The sequence below is a fragment of the Chenopodium quinoa genome, unplaced genomic scaffold (assembly GCF_001683475.1).
Source record: "Chenopodium quinoa cultivar QQ74 unplaced genomic scaffold, ASM168347v1, whole genome shotgun sequence".
NCBI classification, from domain to species: Eukaryota; Viridiplantae; Streptophyta; class Magnoliopsida; order Caryophyllales; family Amaranthaceae; genus Chenopodium; species Chenopodium quinoa.
The window spans coordinates 366,860-387,400 of NW_018742577.1; the positions used below are offsets into that span (position 1 = coordinate 366,860).

Genomic DNA, 20,541 nt, shown 5'->3' on the forward strand with positions numbered 1-20,541 from the left:
TATAATTTAAATAAATATACGTAGTATATAATTTCAATGGCTTAATAGCAACACAAAACATCATAACATATTACTTTGTGAATCTAAGTTTGGTAGAATTGAGTAGTAAATATATCGTCAGTTATATCGGGATAGGCCCTTATTCCTTACAACTAGTTAGGCTCATTATATGATTAAGCCTACTCGATACATGTTGTGTTAAAACATTAGAATGGGCGGTTTAAGGCTTTAAGCTCCCAGTGGCCAATCCCTCTCGCCACCATGCTTAAGTTAGATTTAACTTATCTTAGCATGATATGTCGGGGTTAAAGAATAGGGAGTAACGATTAGCTAGGGTCTAGGGGTAGAAAGGAGGGTATAAACGTAAATACAGAAGGCAAAAGGACTTGGACTGAAAATACTAGTAGATAGAATCCTCGAATACTAAAACCCTAAAAACTGTAGGTTTCATTCTCTTCTGGGTTTCAAATTTCCTTCGGAGAAAAGAACACAGGGACCCTTTGCTTTCGCCTCAGAATCTCTCTTCATTCAGGTACCCCTCTCTCTCTCTCTCTCTCTCTCTCTCTCTCTCTCTCTCTCTCTCTCTCTCTCTCTCTCTCTCCTTTGCTTCATTTTCGTTGAATTTCATCTTTCCGCCAGATCCAATTCCAAGGTTTTCTTCATCGTTTTCTCAAACCCTAATTCATCGTTTTCTCATAATTTTGCTGAATTCTTAATCTTTGCTATTCAATTGATCTGAATTTGTCTAACATGTTGCTGTTAGGTGTTTAATTCTGCACAATGTCGCGTGTATATGTTGGAAACTTGGATCCACGGGTCACTGAGCGAGAACTCGAAGACGAGTTTCGCGTTTTCGGAGTTATTCGAAGGTCAGCCTTCTTCAATTGGATCTTTAGTAACGATTCAGCTTTTTATTCGGATTTCTTTGAGTAATATCAGCTAGTTGTTTCCTAATTTCTTGAAAATTGGGTTGATTTGCAGTGTTTGGGTTGCTCGGAGACCTCCAGGCTATGCTTTCATTGATTTCGATGATACCAGGGACGCCAAAGATGCCATTCATTCTCTGGATGGTATTTTCTTTTCATTTTTATTAAGAGTCTATGATTTTTTTGTTTAATGTATGGTTTTTCCGTGCACTCGAGTATGGTGTTGTTGATCTTTCTTGTTAGCCTTCTTTCGTGTTGCCGTCCTCTGTCCTTCATTGCTTCAATAGATGTGTGTCATTATTTGTTGTAATTGTATTCCCAATTTCTTTGCAGCAATTATGAGATGGAATATGCCAATGAAATTTAAAAGATAGTGACTTTTTACCCTCTCTAGAAAGAATCAACAGATTTAAGTGCTATACAGTATTGATCATTTTAGTGGAGTGTGTATGAATCTTTATGTAAATACTTGTGGAGGCCTTTTAGCTTGTTGATGAAGTAAATGTTAACCTTTTCTGAATGAAATTGTCTGGTGTCTTTGTATTGAGCACTGGGGCATTGGTTTATACTTTGCGGACAGTTTTTATTCTACGGTTTGTTTTAAACGTTGTAGTTAAATTAATTTAGCTTAGTGATTTAGTTGCTATTACTATAGCATATTCTCTTCTTTTCTTATCTTGCTCTTTTTCCTCCCTCTTTCCTCCAGGTAAAAATGGCTGGAGAGTTGAGCTTTCTCATAATTCTAGAGGTGGGGGTGGAGGTCGTGGTGGTGGGAGAGGCGGTGGAAGAGGTGGATCTGATTTGAAGTGCTATGAGTGTGGTGAGCCTGGTCACTTTGCTCGTGAATGTCGTTTACGTGTTGGTGGTGGAGGAGGGGGGAGGCGTCGCAGCCGCAGTCCAAGATACAGGAGGAGCCCAAGTTATGGCAGAAGGTATGGTCATCAAATTTACCAGTATCAATGTCTAAGCTGCCCTCCATCTTCTGCAATGATATTTATTTAATTATGTCTTTATTTTTGGGATGGGGATCAGCACTTTATTAGATTGACATATAATTGCCGGTTACAAATTGTACTTTTTTCCCCCGCAGGAGCTTCAGTCCACGTGGTAGGTCTCCACCTCCACGCCGTCGTAGCCCCTCACCCCGTGGAAGAAGCTACAGCAGGTCACCTCCATATCGTGCTCGTGAAGAACTGCCTTACGCAAATGGGTATAAAATTTACTTGTTTCGAAGAGTTGTCTTCTTTCTGCTTTTGTATGCTGGCTAACTGCTACTTTTTTGTCTTTAGAATTCAGACCTTTCACCTATCTCATTCTGTCGTGCAATGTTTTAAATATTATTGGACATACTCTTTTTTTTTTTTTTTACCTTCATACCCTGTTATTAAGAAACAGATTGTGTATACGTTTTAGGTTAACCCTTGTTGTCTTGGCCTGTGATGTGTTGTGGCATGCCATATTGGTTTTGGTGGATCATGTTTAAGAGCGAAGTTGTGCACATTTCACTCAATATAAAAGATTAAGGCGAAATTTATGTCTACTTAAACCTTGTATCTTTCATGCAGAAATGGTGTCAGGGAGCGACGTCGGAGCAGGAGCTGATTGGGGTGGTTTACTATGAAAATACTGATATTAAGTCTTTAGTATGCTTGGACATCATTCAACTCTGTTTAAAGCTGGGTGCTGCCTGCAACCACAAATCTTGGATTTGGTTAAGTTCTTATCTTTCTGTGTTGATTAGTATTTTTTATGTTGCGTATAGAAGCAATCTGTTTCAAACTCAATGAATTGGTGCTTGTTAGTGTTAACAATTTGCTCTTTAGTACATTGCAAAATTGGCTAAGTTTTGTACTGTTTTCTTGTGTCGAGGTTGTCTTCATGGTTCTGCTACATTGGTAGTGTGCCTCTTCTGCTTCTGCGTCATTGGTTTTCTGCTTCTACACTTCCCTGTGGTTTTGTTGCTCGCTGCCTTCCCCAGGATCTTCAATTTTGAATTATTGTGGATCCCGGCTGGCTTCATCACTTGGAAAAGCCTGCTTAATTGAATCTCGGCAGCATGATGCATCTCCCTCCCCTCTGGTTTTGTGCCTTGCTGTCTTCCCTAGGATCTTCAATTTTGATTAGTTGTGGATCCCAGCTGCCTTCATCAAAGCTTACTTGATTGAATCTCACCAGCATGATGCATCTCCCTCATACGTTATTACAACTTTTTTTTTGTTTTTGCCTGGATAGACAAGCTGCTTGTTACTCTTCTGGCAGGTACAAGCATATAAGAAGTTGAGGTTTTTCAAGACCTAATTGTTTCAGTTGTTCTTATTAATTGGGTTTCCATGCGTAGGTTATTTAAAGTACGACGACTAAGTTGTGGAGCAAGTGGCAACTTTGGGGGTTCTGTTGCTTCGTAGGCTCATTGCTTCAGTTTTTTTTCCCTATGCTTGGGTTGGGTATAGAGAGGTGGGGGGGGGGGGGTTGCTGTAGTTATTGAATGTGAGTTTCTTTTTCCACTTCACAAAAGTGTACTGCCTCCCATAGTGTGCACAATATCGATATTGTGCTATGAAAAGAAGTGACTGCAAGAATTAGTGAACAATAACTATTTTTTCAAAGATTTGATGCGTGAATTTCCTACAGAGTTTAGTGATTTTCCTGGACCTTTTCTATCGTTTTAGTTTGGTGCCATGGCGTTGGTGGTTAGTTTAAGGGTATGTTTGGGTCAGAAATTATGTTGTTGATGGACTTCACCTGGAGCTGGTTAGTGGTTTTGCTTTGAAAGAACTCTTATTGCATTTTGGTTTTGTTTCCATGTCTAATTCTTGGAAAAAACTCCAAAATGTAGCTATTAACTAATTTTCAGTTGTATATCTCAGATTTTATTTGGACATGCTTTTAATTGATATTCTGGGAACAATATTCACTATTTGATGATCATAGTGTTTGAAATGGTTAGCAATGTTGATGGTTTACCATTAGTTCCTCATGAGATGCTAAGGGGGTATGTGCAGTGTCCATAAGGTTTTATGTTTTAGTGTATTTTGGATGTGGGTCGCGTCTTGGGTGGTGTTCAATAATCATTATACATAATTCCCAGCAGCTTAATTGTTGTACTACCTCTGTTAAATGTTATGTGCAACTTTGAGGTATTATTTGTGAGGTATAAAATATTTCAAAGTTGCACATAACATTTAACGGAGGTAGTATGTGGTTTACATGGCAATCAAAGACAATTGCTGCTGTACTCTTTTATTATTAGTTTTTTTTAAATTTTTTTTTTTTTTTTAATTTTTGGCAATGGTGCTTCTGACCCAGAAGCTGCTTTTATTAGTGTGATCCAAAATATGTGAAAAGGGTAGGGAAGGGTAGACATTTTGGATCTTGTGAAGGGTAGGGAAATGCCCTGTATCATGCGAGGCTGAGACTGTGTAGGTTATATCTTGTGCTCTCCATAAGTTGAAATCTGATTTTTGGGGAACTTTTATAAGCAGCAATGTCCTGTTGGTTGTAATGTCTTGCTCAAAGCTCTGCTTTTGGTGGTCCTGGTCCTATCTTGGCTGAATGCTCGATTACCATATTAGGTGTTTCACAATTCGTACTCTATGTTGTGATACTTTGACAAGCTGGTTTGAGCATGACACCAAATGTCTTCTTCTGGGATTGGGGCAACTGGTGGCTTAGTTTGTTCAATACGTGTACTTATTGCCAATTACGATTTGTAATCTGGTTTCCGTTACATCTTTGGATTATTACATAGTGTAATTATTCCATTATATATTCTATTTTTCTAAATCTTACATTACTCGATCTTTTCATTTCTAGAATGTGAATTTACCCATCCTTTAAAAGAAAAAAAAAATAAAATTGATTTGTCATGAACTCATGATTATGTAGGTGTGTGTGTTCAGCGGTGGGTCATCGTTATATTAACTTGGTGAGTTGTAAGGGTATTCTAATGAACAAGTGCTGGATATGGTTACTACAAATATTTTTTTTTTTTTTTTTTAAAAAATAACCTTTTTGGGACAAATCTTCAAATACTACTAAAGCCTCTACAAGTGCTGTCTTTTTATCACTAGACTAAATTTTAATGACATGATAGAAATAATAGTTACAAGTATAAACCGTTACTATAGGGATATTACATCTTTCATATTTTAAACACATCTTATAATAGTATTTGTGATTATTAAACTTAAGATGAAGTATGAGTTCTATATTAAAACACATCTTTTTATTTATTTATTTTTTTGACGAATTAAAACAATAATTTTAATATCCAATGTAGAACTTAAAATGGTTTATTATACATGAGAAACCCAATACAATGAGCTGTGTTGGTATTATGAGCACGTGATTACATTGAATTCCAATAATGTCAAGTGATATATTTATTTATCAAATCATCGTACTCTGAAATTAGATATTTAGGGAATTCATGTGTATAATGTATTGTATATTTACTGCCTTATCTCGTTGGACACATTCAATCACTTCATTAATTCTTTTCAAGCTTTTGTTTGTTGTGACCCTAGTACAAGTACTAATCATCGTTAATCCTTTATCACAAATATTGAATAAAAGAAGCCGTGTACATCTTGTTAGTGTGAGTGACTAAGTTTAATTTATTGACTATATTTTATTTATAAAGTCACAATTAAGTTCGGGATAATATAATTTTTACAAGCTTGATTTGCGTAATCAACCCTTATGGCACATGTGCTAGCTGGGTACTCAAAACCAAATAACACAATACTATTATGCTCTCAGATTTCTCTTTAGAGTCTAAAGTAGAATCCATCCATCTGGACCACGCCTTACCTAGTCCTCACGTTCATTATCATAATATTATAGACTAGTAATTAATATTTTTAATTTTTGTATTGAAATAGTCAATTACTAACTCATCAAATTTTAAAAATATCGGCAGTAATAAAATACTCCGTATTTTAAATTTATTTTACCAGTATACATCAAAGGTTATTACGGAGTACAATCAAAGTAGAGTAGCACATTGAATACCGTAGAGTAACAAATTATGCAACTACGAGTAATTAATCAGGGATGAATAATAACACTATTATTGGTGTTCACGTCTTCAACCAATAGTTCCCCACCTTTCTTTCAACAACTAACAAAGAACAGGTAACAGCCATCTGAGCTGTACTCAGTCTCTTCTTTGTTTCGTGTGTGTGAATGTGTTTTTTTTTTTTTTTTTTTTTTTTAATTAAAATTTTAATTATTCTTCTGACTTAGTTGCCAGCTTTCCCCTAAGCTGATTGTAGTCATAAACTCATACCATTGTTCCTTGGAAAAACTTTGGTGTTTTTTTGTTTTGTTGAGGAAAGTCAACTAATGCAAAATCTCAAATCAAAAACAAATACTCCTAATCTTGTTTCATTTCATCCCTTTTTTTTTTGTTTGGCCTTTTCTACAAGAATTTTTACAAGAAGAAGTTAATTTTGATTTAATCCTGTTTGAGTTTCCATGAATTTGACTCATATAATCATCTCAAGTTATAAGCATGGATTCCAAAAGGCATAAGCAAGTAAGGTAATCGACTGATGCTTCTATCTAATTTATGTCAAATCAATGTAGTTTAATCTGTGTCAGTTACCTTATAGATTGATTTCATGTTTTTGGCAGTTTTTATGAAAATGGAAAGCAGAGTTTCAACAATAGTTATTCTTCATGGGGAAGAAATGACTCATTCAGATCAGAAAAATCATCAAATACAGAAGCTTCATCAACATACATACAGACTACTCCTTTACTTAGCAGCCGTGTCGGGTTTGGAAGCATTAACAGAATAGGGAGTGGCATTAACAGAATAGGGGGAGCTTTCAAGCTGCCTACATTCAGAGCTTTTTCGAGAAATGGCGGTGATGGACCTTGGAAACAAGATGAATCATGGTGGAACAGGACTTTGGATCCCTCAAGTGAGGTGGTCTTAATATGGAACCGAATTTTCCTGGTTGCGTGTCTTGTGGCACTCTTTGTTGATCCCTTGTTCTTTTACCTTCCCGAAGTAGATAAACCCAATGGTTCTTTCTGTATGTCAAGGAATGTGCCCTTGGGTGCTGTTGTCACCTTTGTTCGTACTGTCGCCGACATTCTATACATGTTACATGTGGTTGTGAGGTTCCGCACAGCTTTTGTAGCACCTAGCTCTCGGGTCTTTGGAAGAGGGGAACTTGTAAGAGATAGAAAGGAAATTTCAAGGAGGTATATCAGATCAGGTTTCTTCATCGATCTCATTGCAGCATTGCCTCTTCCACAGGTATTGTTTCTTTGATTAGTTCGATTTTTTGTCTGTCTAGTTAATACTGAAAGGATGGTGGAATGGTAAGAGGCTTTGTGTGAAATTATGCGAGTTTTTAGATATCTTAATGTAAGAGCTTGTTTGAGGAAAACTGTTTTTTTTTTTTTTTTTTTTTTTCCTGCAGATTGTGATATGGTTTGTTATACCAGCAATTAAGCTCTCTAAATCAAGAAGCACCTATAATGCGCTTCAATTGATTGTTTTCATCCAATATATCCCGCGATTTTATCTGATTTTTCCACTGAGTGCTGAGATTATCAAGTCTGCTGGTGATGTCACCAAAACAGCTTGGGCTGGAGCTGCTTATAATCTGATGTTCTACATGTTGGCTAGTCATGTAAGAAACTGATCCCTTTAAGCGAAAGACAAGTTATAGTCTCAAATCTTATAGAAATGCTTATGTTGATAGTTTTGAAATGGTTGGTTTCTTTCCTGTAGATCCTTGGGGCAGCTTGGTATCTTGTGTCTGTAGAAAGGTATTCAGCATGTTGGAAATCAGCCTGTAGACATGAAAAATCTCCTGCTGAATGCCGTCTCAAATACTTGGATTGCAGTACTAAAGATGATAGAGATCGTATCGTTTGGGCAAATAGCACACAAGTATTTTCTCTGTGTGATCCTAACAACGAGAATAGCACTTTTGAATATGGGATATTCATTAATGCAATGCTAAAAGATGTTGTCTCTGATAATTTCATGGACAAGTATTTCTATTGTTTATGGTGGGGCTTACAACAGTTGAGGTAACTAAATTGCTTCATTCATGTTAAGGTTTTAGTTTCCTTGAATGTAAGAGTGCAGCTTTTTTTAACATGGATATGTAATATCTATGTTTTGCAGTTCATATGGCCAGAATTTGGAAACAAGCACATTTGCCTGGGAAACCACATTTTGCATATTTATTTCCATTGTTGGTCTGGTTCTGTTTTCTCTCTTAATCGGTAACATGCAGGTAAGGAACCTTGGTTTACCAGTCATATAAGAAGCTATCTTCCTTGCATTGTAGGCATGTCCCCTTGCAATTGTTGCATGGAACACTGTAGGGGAATTCACAGCCTTGGGCATGGGAAATGACTATTAAGTGCTTCTCGTTTACAGTAGAAAATTTGATGCTTAAAAATGTTGTAGAAATAAATCAAGATCAATTTCATACAGTTACTGGTTTTTAAGCATTTCTTTTCTTACCCTTAATTTATCCATCTACTCCTTTTAGTGAATAACATGGAATTACTCTGATATATATGATATGTGTGATCTTTGACTTCCATTCACTTATGCTTGGGAAACTGCAATTTTAATATGTAGACTTATCTGCAATCCATCACCTTGAGGCTTGAGGAATGGAGGCTTAAGAGGCGTGACACTGAGGAGTGGATGAAACATCGACAGCTCCCTCAGCACCTGCGAGTTAGAGTGAGGCGGTTTGTTCAGTACAAGTGGATGGCAACCCGAGGGGTCAATGAAGAAGCAATTCTGACTTCCTTGCCAATAGATCTACGACGTGATATCCAAAGCCATCTGTGCTTGGATCTTGTTCGACGAGTAAGTTTATCTGTTTCTTCTCAATTATCTGTGCAACATAATTCTCCAAAAACTTATATATTTCGGATCATTTATAGAGAAGTGAAAAATTCTGTTTGAACCTGCAAGCCAATGCAGGGACATTATAGCTTAGAATTGACCCTTTAACATTCATACTGGAAACTACTGTTTCAAAATCCAAAACTAGTCATGTACTAAAATTTCCCTGCTTTTCAGGTCCCTTTTTTTGCTTCAATGGATCATCAACTACTGGATGCTATATGTGAGAGACTGAGATCTTCTCTAAATACAGCAGGCACTTTCATTGTTCGCGAGGGTGATCCTGTTACAGAAATGCTCTTTATTATAAGAGGGAAACTAGACAGCTCAACTACAAATGGAGGGCGTTCGGGGTTTTTCAATTCCATCTTATTAAGACCAGGGGACTTCTGTGGTGAAGAGCTTCTTGCTTGGGCCTTACTTCCAAATGCTTCTAATTTTCCGTCTTCCACTAGAACTGTTAAAGCACTAGAGGAAGTAGAAGCTTTTTCATTGCAAGCAGAAGACCTCAAATTCGTGGCAAACCAGTTTAGGCGTCTGCATAGTAAAAAGCTTCAGCACACTTTCCGTTACTATTCTCATCACTGGCGAACATGGGGAGCCTGCTTTATTCAAGCTGCTTGGAGACGGTTTAAGAAGAGAAAGCTAGCTCAAAGCTTAAGCTCAAGGGAGTCATTCTCAGGTTCTTTAACTGCATCGAGCTCATTTTCCCAATATGATAATGTTGAGTTTGAAAGCCAAGAACAAGCTCCTGATGACAATAGTGGTGAAACAGCAACGCCATCTCAGGCTATACAACAGCTTGGAGTCACTCTTTTGGCAAAGAGATTCGCAGGCAATGCACGAAAAGGTGCACAAAGAAACAGGGATATTGATTTACCTAAGATGATGAAGCCTCAAGATCCTGACTTCTTTTCTGAGCCCTGAATACCAGCAATCAGATGTAATATAGGTCATGCAATCATTGCTCCTTAGTCCTTGCTGTCCAAAACCAGAAATATGTAGATGAACTTTACTTTTACCCCTCCTTTTTTGGGTGATATGTTACTTGACTACAGCTGTACATTTACATGTATTGTCCTAGTAAACCAAATTCGTAATTTTGACAGAATTTTCATTGAAGCAATCATTCTGCTCATTGACAACATGTACACAGAAGATGACGTTTTGTGCAATTGAATACTGAATTACACATTAACCAAAGTTCTAAAATTTGCAGTCTAATTTCCTGTATTTCTCTTGTGTTCTTTTACATGTTTTAATTCTTTGTTGGAACTAACATGCTGGCTTTTGTAAAATTATGCTGGAGCACAATTGATCTTTGCCATCCAAGTAGTCCTACATGGAGGTTTTTCCAAATCTCTTGTTTCTAGAGAAACTAAAAAACATATACCGTTGATACATTGATTTTTCATGATAGCAAAGTGATTCATACTGTTGATCCAACACCTTTCAGACCTCCAACAATAGTGGTCATCAGAGTGGAGTTGACTATCGTACAAAGGAACATGGTGAAGTTGAGAGCAATCAGCAATGCCCATGATTAGAGCAGCAAGGATCACCAAAAATGGCAGGGAGGAACTCTGATTCACAGTACAGATATAACCAAGGATTAGGCAGTCAGATGCACTCAGCCTTTCCCCATGCAGAAACACACAGTGTCCAAGTTGAGCACTGATTAACTAACTAAAAAAGGTCCTGCATATACACCTAGCTCTATCTTTTAAGACTAACTCATATCATAATGCAGAGACATTTGGGGCTTGACATCTTCACACACCAAAACTGCGACAAATACTTTATTCTTAAACAAATATTATCAAATATATCCTGTACGAAGGCTTTAAAAGACATGCTGCAGCAAGTTCACATTTGGCACCATAACATAGTTTCATTTCCAGTTTGTTCATACAGTGGCATTAAATCCAAGCTTTTTGCAAATTGCAACTCTGACTAAATATGAATTCTTTTAGAATGGACTCATTTTTCAGCTATTGCCTTAGCACCTGTCCATTAACATCAGAATATCAGAGTAGCCTACAAAAAAAAAAAAACTTAGACAAGAAGAATAGGTAGTGGACATTCCAAATGAAGAGGAGGAAAATTGTTATATTCGTAGTGGCATGTATCATCTGTAAACTCGAGCTTTTAGGCCTTAGCAGCTTCTGCAGGAGTTGCAAACCTGTTGGCAACAATCTGCTTGAACAGGTCTCTGATCTTCAATCCAATGATTGTTTGGAAGAAATCAGTTCCATTGTTATTTCCAGGAAAATCTTGGTGATTCAACATTAGTCAACATTTTCAATTATAATTAGAATATATACAAAGAAGTCTTTTTTTGTTCCCTCATAAAATAATTGTATGCTAATATGCAATTTTGATTTGTCATAAAATAATTGTATGCTAATATGCTATTTTTGTACAGTGAAATATTAGTGGAATACTAATACATGTAACTAATATACCCTATTTGTCTATCCACTTTATACGGAATACATTCTATTTAATATTACTTAGATTATAGATGCCAAATAGTAACACTAATACTATTCCAAAAAAATAAAATAAATTGTAACACTAATAAACATTTTGAATATTTGTTACATGGCTTACATCCTAGCAAATCGATCAACCAAGATATGCGACAATATTAGGCTTGTTGCTTCATAGTTCATATATTACTTCCCTTACAATAAATTACAAATTCTTCTTTATAATTGCCAAATTAAATGTTGAACACCCTCCCTTACAACTTGGTCTCGCGTGCAGTTTCCTAATTTAATAAAAAAAGTACTAAAATTTAAACATCTTAAAAAAAAATTAGAAAAAGACAAACGCGTATATACACAAAATAGTGCAAAGAATTAAATCAGGAAACATAGTAAGAGTAGACATTAATATTGCATAAAAGCAGATTCCATATTTAAGGCAAAAAACCGAAAGATAAAAAAAATTTACTTGTAAAAAGATGTTTCTTGGAGAAGGAGATATTCAGACTTTCAGAGTCAAATAAAAAAGAAAAAAGAAAAAAGAAAAAGAAAAAGGAAGGTTAAGAGCTTATATATACCAGTAAACAGAATGAAATCAGTGTATTAACCTAACAAAAAAAAAAAAAAAACTAAAAGCTGAGTCTTTGGAGCCGACAAGCATGTCGTCGTCGTCGTCATCGTATATTATTATTATTATTATTGTTATTATTATTAATACACCTTCTAATTTTTAAAAAAGTATTTCATGATACTCCGTATAAATTTGTGAATTTTTCTATCATAGTCAGACTTAGCCTTGTGACCCTTCTGACGACATGGCTCTTTAATTTTTTTTTTCTTGACCCTTACATGCATCTTTCTCTATTCAACTTCTATTTATGCAATTTATTGCCACAGTAAAAATAAATTTTAAAAACAATGGATGACGACATTGGCTATCCTTGGAATCAACCATTACTACTATGAAATAATTATTACTATGAGAAAAAACTATTGAACTTGCAGCCTTCCAAGTGAGTACTATGTATAGATGATCACATATAGCCCGGCCCAGTTTTGGCGGGTTTCAGACAGCCTTTTCAAGCCCGAAATTGGGTTGAGCTCGATCTGGCTTGATTTAAAAAAAAAAAACAGAGAAAAAGCATTTTTATGTAAATTTAGTTGTTTTTTTAGATTGGCCAAAAATGACCCGAAAAGCTACATGGCCCAACCATTTTGGACACGAACAATATTTTTAAAAAAACATTTCATGTATAAATTTGTGAATTTCTTTATCATGGTCAGACTTAGCCTTGTGACCCTTCTGACAACATGGCTCTGTAATTTTTTTTTTCTTGACCCTTACATGCATCTTTCTCTATTCAACTTCTATTTATGCATTTTATTGCCACAGTAAAATAAAAAAAATGGATGACGACATTGGCTATCCTTGGAATCAACTAATACTACCATGAAATAATTGTTACTATGAGAAAATTTATTGAACTTGAAGCCTTGCAGGTGACTACTATGTAGAGCTGATCATATGTAGCCCGGCCCAATTTTGGCGGGTTTTGGACAGCCTTTTCAGGCCCGAAATTGGGTTGGGCACGGTCCGGCTTTTTTTTTAAAAAAAAAAAATAGAAAGGGAAAAACATTTTTATGTAAATTTAGTTGTTTTTTTAGCCCAGTCCAAAAATGACCCGAAAAGCCTACATGGCCCAACAATTTTGGACACTAACATTATTTTTAAAAAAACGTTTTCATGATACTCCATATAAATTTGTGAATTTCTCTATCATGGTCAGACTTAGCCTTGTGACCCTCCTGACAACATGGCACTGTAAAAACATTTTTTTTTTTTTTAACGTAGTACTTCACACTCACATGCATCTATTCAGTTCTCTTTTTAGTGTAACTTCTATTTATGCATTTTATTACCACAGTAAAAAAAATAAAACCTACTAAAACAAGATTAGTAAAAGAAAAAAAAAAAATATGGCCATATGGGTGACGACATTGGCGATCACTGGAATCAACTACTACTACTATGACATAATTGTTACTAATTTGTGGTTTTAAAAAAGAAAAAAAATTGTTACTAATATGGCCAATGTTCAGGGTGAAGTCCCTATATTTTTTGCGCAAGTAGTTTTATTGAGATAAATAAATGTACTCGTACTTCGTAGTATATTACGGATTAAATCTTTGAAGCATGTTTAGCTTTATCCAACACATTATACAGTATTTGAATTATTATTACAAATAAAAAAAATATGAACAAATCACAATAATATACTGAAAGATAATAATTGTTTTTCATAGGTTGGCAAGGTATGTACAGCAAATATTTATACAACACGAGAGAATAACAAACTAGCTAAAAGATAAGAACTATGCTAAACTCTAGGTTATAAACAAGGAGAAGATAAATACAATATTGTTATTATACATAATTATCCATAATTATCCAATCTTATGCTTATCATGCCCCCGCAAGATGGACGGCGAGTCAGTGAGTCCAATCTTGGTTAGAAGAGTATCCAGACGTGGTCTAGACAATGGTTTAGTTAGGAAGTCCGCTAATTGATCACCAGTTGGCACATGTACAACCCGTAGTAGCCCCTTTTGAACATTTTCTCGGATGAAGTGATAGGCTACGGCAAGGTGCTTCATTTTTGATTCAAACACTGGATTTGCGCTGAGATATGTTGCACTTAAGTTATCACAAAATATTGTAGGAGTGCAAGGCAGCTTGATACCCATTTCAAGGAGTAGATTTCGGACCCATAATAGCTCATCAGTTGTTGTAGCCACTGACTTATATTCAGCTTCTGTGGATGATCGAGCAAGAGAGCGTTGCTTCTTTGAACACCATGTGATTGGAGTTCGACCAAGGAAAATGATGTGACCCATTGTTGATGTAAAATCATCACGATTTCCAGCCCAGTCTGCATCCGAAAAACCATGCAAATTTGGTGTAGACTCTCGGTATATTGTGAAACCTTTGTCTAGGGTGCCACTCAAGTAACGTAGTAATCGTTTGAGGGCTGTCCAATGAGAAGTGGTTGGGCAATGCATGAATTGGGATAGCTTGTTGACAGCAAAGGCAACATCCGGTCTTGTGAGAGTGAGGTATTGTAGACTTCCAACTGCCATGCGATAATCTTTAGGGACGGCTAGTGGAGTACCTGAAGAAGCTGTTAAGTGTTCTGTCAAAATCATGGGGGTTGATGCTGGTTTGGAGTCTTGCATGCCGAGCTTTTCTAACAAGTCCAGAATATACCTTCGTTGATTTAGAAAGAGACCAAGAGGTGTTGGCATGACTTCAACTCCGAGAAAGTAAGATAGATCACCTAAGTCCTTCAAAGAGAAGCGGTTAGAAAAGCTTTTGATAAACTCATTAAGAAAGGTGGTATTAGGGCATGTAGCAATGATATCATCGACATAGACAATAAGATATATTGGGGTGGTGGAGTGATGATAAATAAATAATGAGGCATCCGAAAAACATCGCCGAAAGCCAAACCCAATAAGGTAGTTTGCTAATTCGGTGTACCATGCCCTAGGGGCTTGTTTAAGGCCATATATAGCCTTCCGGAGCTTGCATACATGTGTGGGGTGTGTAGGGTCAGTGAACCCTGGAGGTTGGGTCATACAGACCTCTTCCGATAAGTTGCCCTGTAAGAAAGCATTATTTATGTCTAATTGACGAAGATGCCAACCGTTTGAGACTGCAAGACTCAAGAGGGTTCGAATTGTGGCAGGTTTTACAACTGGGCTAAAGGTGGCTGAGTAATCAATGCCGGGACGCTGTTGAAAACCTTTTGCTACTAGCCTAGATTTGTAGCGTTCAATAGTACCATCCTTATGGTATTTGATGCGAAAAACCCATTTGCATTTAATTATGTTGGTGGCAGCATTCGGTGGTGAGAGCACCCACGTGCCAAGACGGTGGAGTGCTGCTAGTTCCTCTTCCATGGCTTGCTTCCACTGAGGTTCTTTAAGGGCTTGTGTAATGTTGCGTGGTATAAAGGGTTTTGGTTGGATGGTGGTGTGGTGAGCATATTTTGGGTTGGGTTTGAATATGTTGTTTTGGGATCTAGTGATGATGCCAGGGGGCTGGTTTGTTGGAGTGGTGCGTGAGGGTGCTGGGTTACGGCTGCTGGGTGCTTCTTGGGGCTGGTCATGGGTACAGACAGTGGGTGGTGGGTCTGTTGTGGCGGTAGAGGATGGTGTGGCTGTTGGGGTTGGATTACTCGGGGCTTGAAGGAGTGGCAAGGAGAGCTGGCACCAAGCCGTGGCTGTTGGGATTGGGTTGGATGGTTGTGTGTTTTGTAATGTGAGGCCTGGGGACACGGTTTCAACAAATTGTACATGCCGAGAAGTGTAGACACGGTTTGAGCTAGGGTCTAAACAGTGATATGCACTTTGTGTTTTGGAGTAACCAATGAAGATGCAAGGTTTGGACTTGGGTTGTAGTTTATGGGTGGAGTAGGGTCGTAGCCAAGGATAGCATAAACAACCAAAACACCGCAACTTGAGGTAGTTCGGGGGTGCGCCAAAGAGACAATGGTAAGGGGATTTCATGGATAGAGTTGGAGTGGGTAGTCGATTAATAAGGTAGGATGCGGTAGTAAAGGCATAGGACCAGTAGGACAATGGAAGGTGTGCATGAGAAAGAAGAGATAAGCCGGTTTCAACAATATGTCTATGCCGGCGTTCTGCAAAACCATTGTGTTCAGGGGTGTGGGGGGGTGAGGTGAGGTGGGATACTCCATCAATTGTGAGAAAGGAGGCAAGAGCTTCATACTCTCCACCATTGTCGGAGTAAAGAATCTTGATTGGCCTAGAGAAGTATTTTTCAACTAAAGCTTTGTAGCGAATAAAAAATTGTTTAGTATCAGATTTGAATTTGAGAGGATAAAACCAAACATATTTGGTGTAATGATCAACAAAAATGACATAGTACTTAAAACCATCAAGTGAATGTAAGGGAGAAGACCATAAATCTGTGTAAACAACATCAAGAGGTGCATTAGAGACTAAAGTAGATTGAGCAAACGGGAGTTTGTGACTTTTATTACACTGGCAAGCGTTACAATTAAAATTAAACGAGCTTGATACTGAAAGATTGAAATCAGACACAATGTGTTTGAAAATTGAAATAGAGGGATGGCCCAATCTGTGATGCCAATTTATTGCGGGAGCTTTGATGGAAGAGAGTGCAAGAATGGCCAAAGATGGAGGTAGCTCATAGAGTCCCTGCTTAGCCGGCCCTTTCAGGAGTGGTGCCCCCGTGAGGCGATCCTTCAAGGTAAAATAATCAGAAGAAAATTCAATGAGAAGGTTATTATCAGAGCAAAGTTTGGAAATCGAAATAAGATTGCGAGACATATTAGGAGCACATAGAATATTAGATAATAGCAGCGATTTAGAGGGAGATAAAGGAAGAGAAAGAGAGCCAGTGTGGGTGATAGAAACACCCAAACCGTTACCTATAATTACTTCTTCAGAGCCATCATATGGATGATGCAAGGAGAGAGTAGAGAGATCATGGGTAACGTGGTGAGAAGCACCGGTATCCAGCAACCAAGGTGAGGAGGCAGAGACATTAGGTGCGACGGTAAGGTTGGCTTGGGGGGAAGGCGTGGGCTGCTGGGGTGGTAGAGTGGGCCTAGCATCGGGAAGCGTTGGCGAAAAGCTGTGCAACGGTAAAGAGAATGGCCGAGGGTGTGACACCACTGGCATTTACCCTTATATCCAGTGGCTTTGTCAGTAGGAGATGGAGTAGGGGAGTTGTGCTTGCGGGTAGACTGTGATGGGGGAGTGGTAGTGTTGTGCTTGCGTGGATAGGGGGCAGTGGGGCGGGTGCTAGTGGCGTGGGCTGTGATGGGCAGTGGAGTGGGGGAAGGTGTGTTACGAATTTGAACTTCCTTTAGAAGGAGTTTTTCATGAAGCTCATCAAAGGTAATAAGAGTATCCCGGTTGTTTGCAGCATCAATAACGGATTGGTAAGCAGGATCCTGAATGCCCTCTAAAACACGTTCAATAAGATCGTCAGGTTTGTAGGGGTCTCCTAGAACAGCTAGTTGGTTGGCAAAAACGCGGATGGCATTCATATATTCAGTAATGGATTGGGTTCCTTTGGTTATAGACCGAAGGTTGGTTTTTAGGAGTTTGGCATGGCCACGTGTGTGACGAGCAAAGGTATGGGCTAGAATGTCCCAAGCTTCCTTGGTGGTGGTTGCGCGTGATACTAGTGGGGAGACGGTGGTTTCTAAGGTGCCTAGAAAAGCTCCAAAAAGTAGTTTATCTTGTCGGAACCAGGTGGTGTAGGCAGGGTTAGGAGTAGTTTTATCATCCAATGTGACGGTGGGCGAAGGAGGAGTAATGGAGCCATCAACAAAATGGAATAAGCCATGGCCAACTAGGATAGCTTCGAGTTGTAGGCGCCAGGATAAATAGTTAAGGTTGGTAAGCTTGACCACATTAGTGAGGTTGACTATAATAAGGGGAGAAGAGGGAAGAGCATCGTTGGGGATTGTAGATGGAGTGGAAGCCATGGAGAAAAAGTGGAGCACGGTGAGGAAAAAAAAAATTTGGAGGTGTTTGGATCTTCCTGCTTTGATACCATGAAAGATAATAATTGTTTTTCATAGGTTGGCAAGGTATGTACAGCAAATATTTATACAACACGAGAGAATAACAAACTAGCTAAAAGATAAGAACTATGCTAAACTCTAGGTTATAAACAAGGAGAAGATAAATACAATATTGTTATTATACATAATTATCCATAATTATCCAATCTTATGCTTATCATATACTGACCAGAATTTGAAGTGCAATAATTTTTATTCCAAGCTATGACTCATTCCTAGTAGGGTATAAGTCATTTTTTTTTACGTAGCATTAATTTTTGGGTACACACCCTTCTGTTTTATACGTCTCTTGTACTTTATTTGCCTTTTTTCTTCTAAACATTCAGCTTCCCTCTTCAATTATAGAAGCAAAAGTATACACGGTACGCGAGTTCAAGATTTCTATATGGAGGGAGTATGTAAGATTGTTATTATGACTACACCTTCTAATGTTGCTATTATACCATATACCTACGGTTGGCATCTTATACTTACTGTGGCCCTGTTTGGTAGAAAACTGATTAGGGGTATATTAGCTTATTTGACTAACTTTAACTGATTGACTAGTCAAACAAGCTAATACAAGTGTTTGATAGAAGCTTTTTCAATTAGCTTATTCATTAATTATTGTGAAATGACACTTATAACCTCATTTAATTTAAAATCCTATCTAAACTACCTACCCCACAATTAGCTTATTGGTCATTTCACATACTCAATCACCTTTAAGCTATCAACTATTTACCAAAAACTTTTATACAATCAGCTAATAAAGTAAGTTAGTCAAATCAATTAATACAATCAGCTAGTCAAATTCAGCTAACTTAATCATTTTCAGCTTTCAGCCAAACAGGGCCTGTATGAAACTATTTTTAAAAAACTCGATATAATTTTTTCATACAAATATATGATGATAAATTTGTGTTTGTAAAAAGAAAAAAAAAATACAGGATATTATTGCTAAGCTTTTTCTCTAGTATAGTATTATTATGGCCAAAATTATCAATGACTTCACTAGCCTTGTGACCCTTCTGAGTTCTGACAAACACGGCTCTTTAATTGTCCAATAAATTATTATTGCATTTTCTCTTTCTTTTTCTCTCCACCAGCCCTTGATCCTGAGATTCCTGACCTTGAGCATACCATTATTACACATGGATCTTTCTCTTTCTACCTTCTACTTATGCTATCAAATTTAAATCTCTAATTTTCCATTTATTTTTTATTGTCGTATAAAAACTTTAAAAGAAATAAAATAAAATAAAATAATGACTGAATGAGGGTGTTGGGCTTACAGAATTTAATGGATGAAACCATGTGTGAAAAGTGGTTATATTTTTATACTTGTGATAGGTTGTCGTACACCTGTCAAAAATAAATCCTAACGAATCCAACTAACAATGTAGTAGGGTAAGTAGGGTCGAATCCACAGAGAGATGGTATTCAATCTAACCTCTAAGAAATTGGAGAAACTAAACAAGTCACGAAATTCAGATAGAAAAGTAGTCTAAATTAAAATAGGAATAAAACAAATAATTAAAAGACCTAGGGTTATGGTTCACCATGTTTATAGTTCTAAATCTATCAAAAAATCAATAACAATTCAATCAATCAAGTATCTACAGCAATTGTTAAGCCTACGGTCGGGTCTTAACGCTCTCAATTCAACATATGTAGTTCGGTCGCTAACATAATCAGAATTGCTAATTGTAGGTAGGCCTCTAAAAGTAAGATATTTCGATTCAAACTCTTATTAACATGAATTAATCATACAATTGATCAGGTTGCAAGATTATCAATAAAAACACTATCAATTAGAGATATGAATAATCAAAATATTGAAATTATCAATCAAGATTTATAATATAAACATGGATTCCCAAATCCTAGAAATAAAACTACTCTAGCATGAAATAAATAAATAAAACTAGATCTAAGGAATAAAACTAATAGAAAGCAAGAAAATAGAAATAAAATACCTCAATGAATTAAAATAGTAAACCCAAGAATCTTCCATGGAAGAATCCATGGAGATGCCATGAGAAAATAGGGTTCAAGAGAGAAAACTAAAAAGAATGTAAAAATTAAAAAGTATAAAAAAGCATAAGGGAAAATAATAATCCCTTGAAGTATTTATATTATCCTAAAACTAATCTAAAGAAATAATTAAAGAAAAGAAATAAGAAAATATAAATTACACAAGTTGCAATGTTATTGGGCGATAGATGATGACATGGCAAAAATCGTAAGCGAGGTCATAGGACGTGAATCAACGAAGCCTTGTAGGCTGCCACTCGACCAAACCCGCGGCCGCAGGGTGGTTCCCGCGCCCTGGCAGAAGCGGCAGCAGCCTTCGAGGGGACGCGGGACAGAGGCGCAGCCAGCCCTGCGGTGGCTGATTGCATTGCTTAAATTCAAATGCTCATAACTTCTGTTCTAGGAATCTTCTCGAGGCGTGTGACCTATCATTGGAAATCTCTTCAAGTCTAGTTTCCAACTCAACTTGAATCTCATAAATCCAATATGTAGAACTCAAGATATGATCAAAATAGTGAGCAAAGGTCTTTTTTGCCACTTTGTAAACCATTGTTTTTCTTCGTTTCTAACTC

General features: G+C 37.2%; 2 protein-coding genes and 1 long non-coding RNA gene across 3 annotated transcripts; 2 read left to right on the plus strand and 1 right to left on the minus strand.

Moving 5' to 3' along the window:
- Nucleotides 1-374: 374 nt before the first annotated feature.
- LOC110720834 (serine/arginine-rich splicing factor RSZ22A-like) lies at nucleotides 375-3,843 on the plus strand. Its single transcript, XM_021899890.1, has 6 exons — nucleotides 375-532; nucleotides 764-869; nucleotides 982-1,070; nucleotides 1,633-1,858; nucleotides 2,017-2,136; nucleotides 2,492-3,843. The coding sequence occupies exons 2-6, from the start codon at nucleotides 781-783 to the stop codon at nucleotides 2,526-2,528; spliced, it is 561 nt and encodes a 186-aa protein (XP_021755582.1). The 5' UTR covers nucleotides 375-532; nucleotides 764-780; the 3' UTR covers nucleotides 2,529-3,843.
- A 1,425-nt stretch (nucleotides 3,844-5,268) lies between these two features.
- On the plus strand, nucleotides 5,269-10,018 carry LOC110720832 (probable cyclic nucleotide-gated ion channel 14). Its single transcript, XM_021899887.1, has 7 exons — nucleotides 5,269-6,470; nucleotides 6,564-7,197; nucleotides 7,364-7,576; nucleotides 7,678-7,982; nucleotides 8,080-8,191; nucleotides 8,545-8,781; nucleotides 8,998-10,018. Exons 1-7 carry the CDS (start codon nucleotides 6,442-6,444, stop codon nucleotides 9,745-9,747), a joined length of 2,280 nt encoding a protein of 759 aa, XP_021755579.1. The 5' UTR covers nucleotides 5,269-6,441; the 3' UTR covers nucleotides 9,748-10,018.
- Nucleotides 10,019-16,347: 6,329 nt separating this feature from the next.
- LOC110720736 lies at nucleotides 16,348-17,346 on the minus strand. The gene is made up of 2 exons (XR_002511351.1): nucleotides 16,787-17,346; nucleotides 16,348-16,598 (listed from the first exon to the last, which is right to left on the minus strand). It is a non-coding gene; the product is annotated as an uncharacterized LOC110720736 (long non-coding RNA).
- Between the last annotated feature and the right edge of the window lie 3,195 nt (nucleotides 17,347-20,541).

Bases quoted from the DNA above. Each gene is read 5' to 3' on its own strand.
- LOC110720834 (XM_021899890.1), top strand. From the start codon at position 781: ATGTCGCGTGTATATGTTGGAAACTTGGATCCACGGGTCACTGAGCGA. The intron at 1,071-1,632 runs GTATTTTCTTTT...TCTTTCCTCCAG, and splicing joins TGCCATTCATTCTCTGGATG to GTAAAAATGGCTGGAGAGTT. The intron at 2,137-2,491 runs GTATAAAATTTA...TCTTTCATGCAG, and splicing joins GAACTGCCTTACGCAAATGG to AAATGGTGTCAGGGAGCGAC.
- LOC110720832 (XM_021899887.1), top strand. From the start codon at position 6,442: ATGGATTCCAAAAGGCATAAGCAAGTAAG. The intron at 7,198-7,363 runs GTATTGTTTCTT...TTTTTCCTGCAG, and splicing joins CAGCATTGCCTCTTCCACAG to ATTGTGATATGGTTTGTTAT. The intron at 7,983-8,079 runs GTAACTAAATTG...TATGTTTTGCAG, and splicing joins TGGGGCTTACAACAGTTGAG to TTCATATGGCCAGAATTTGG.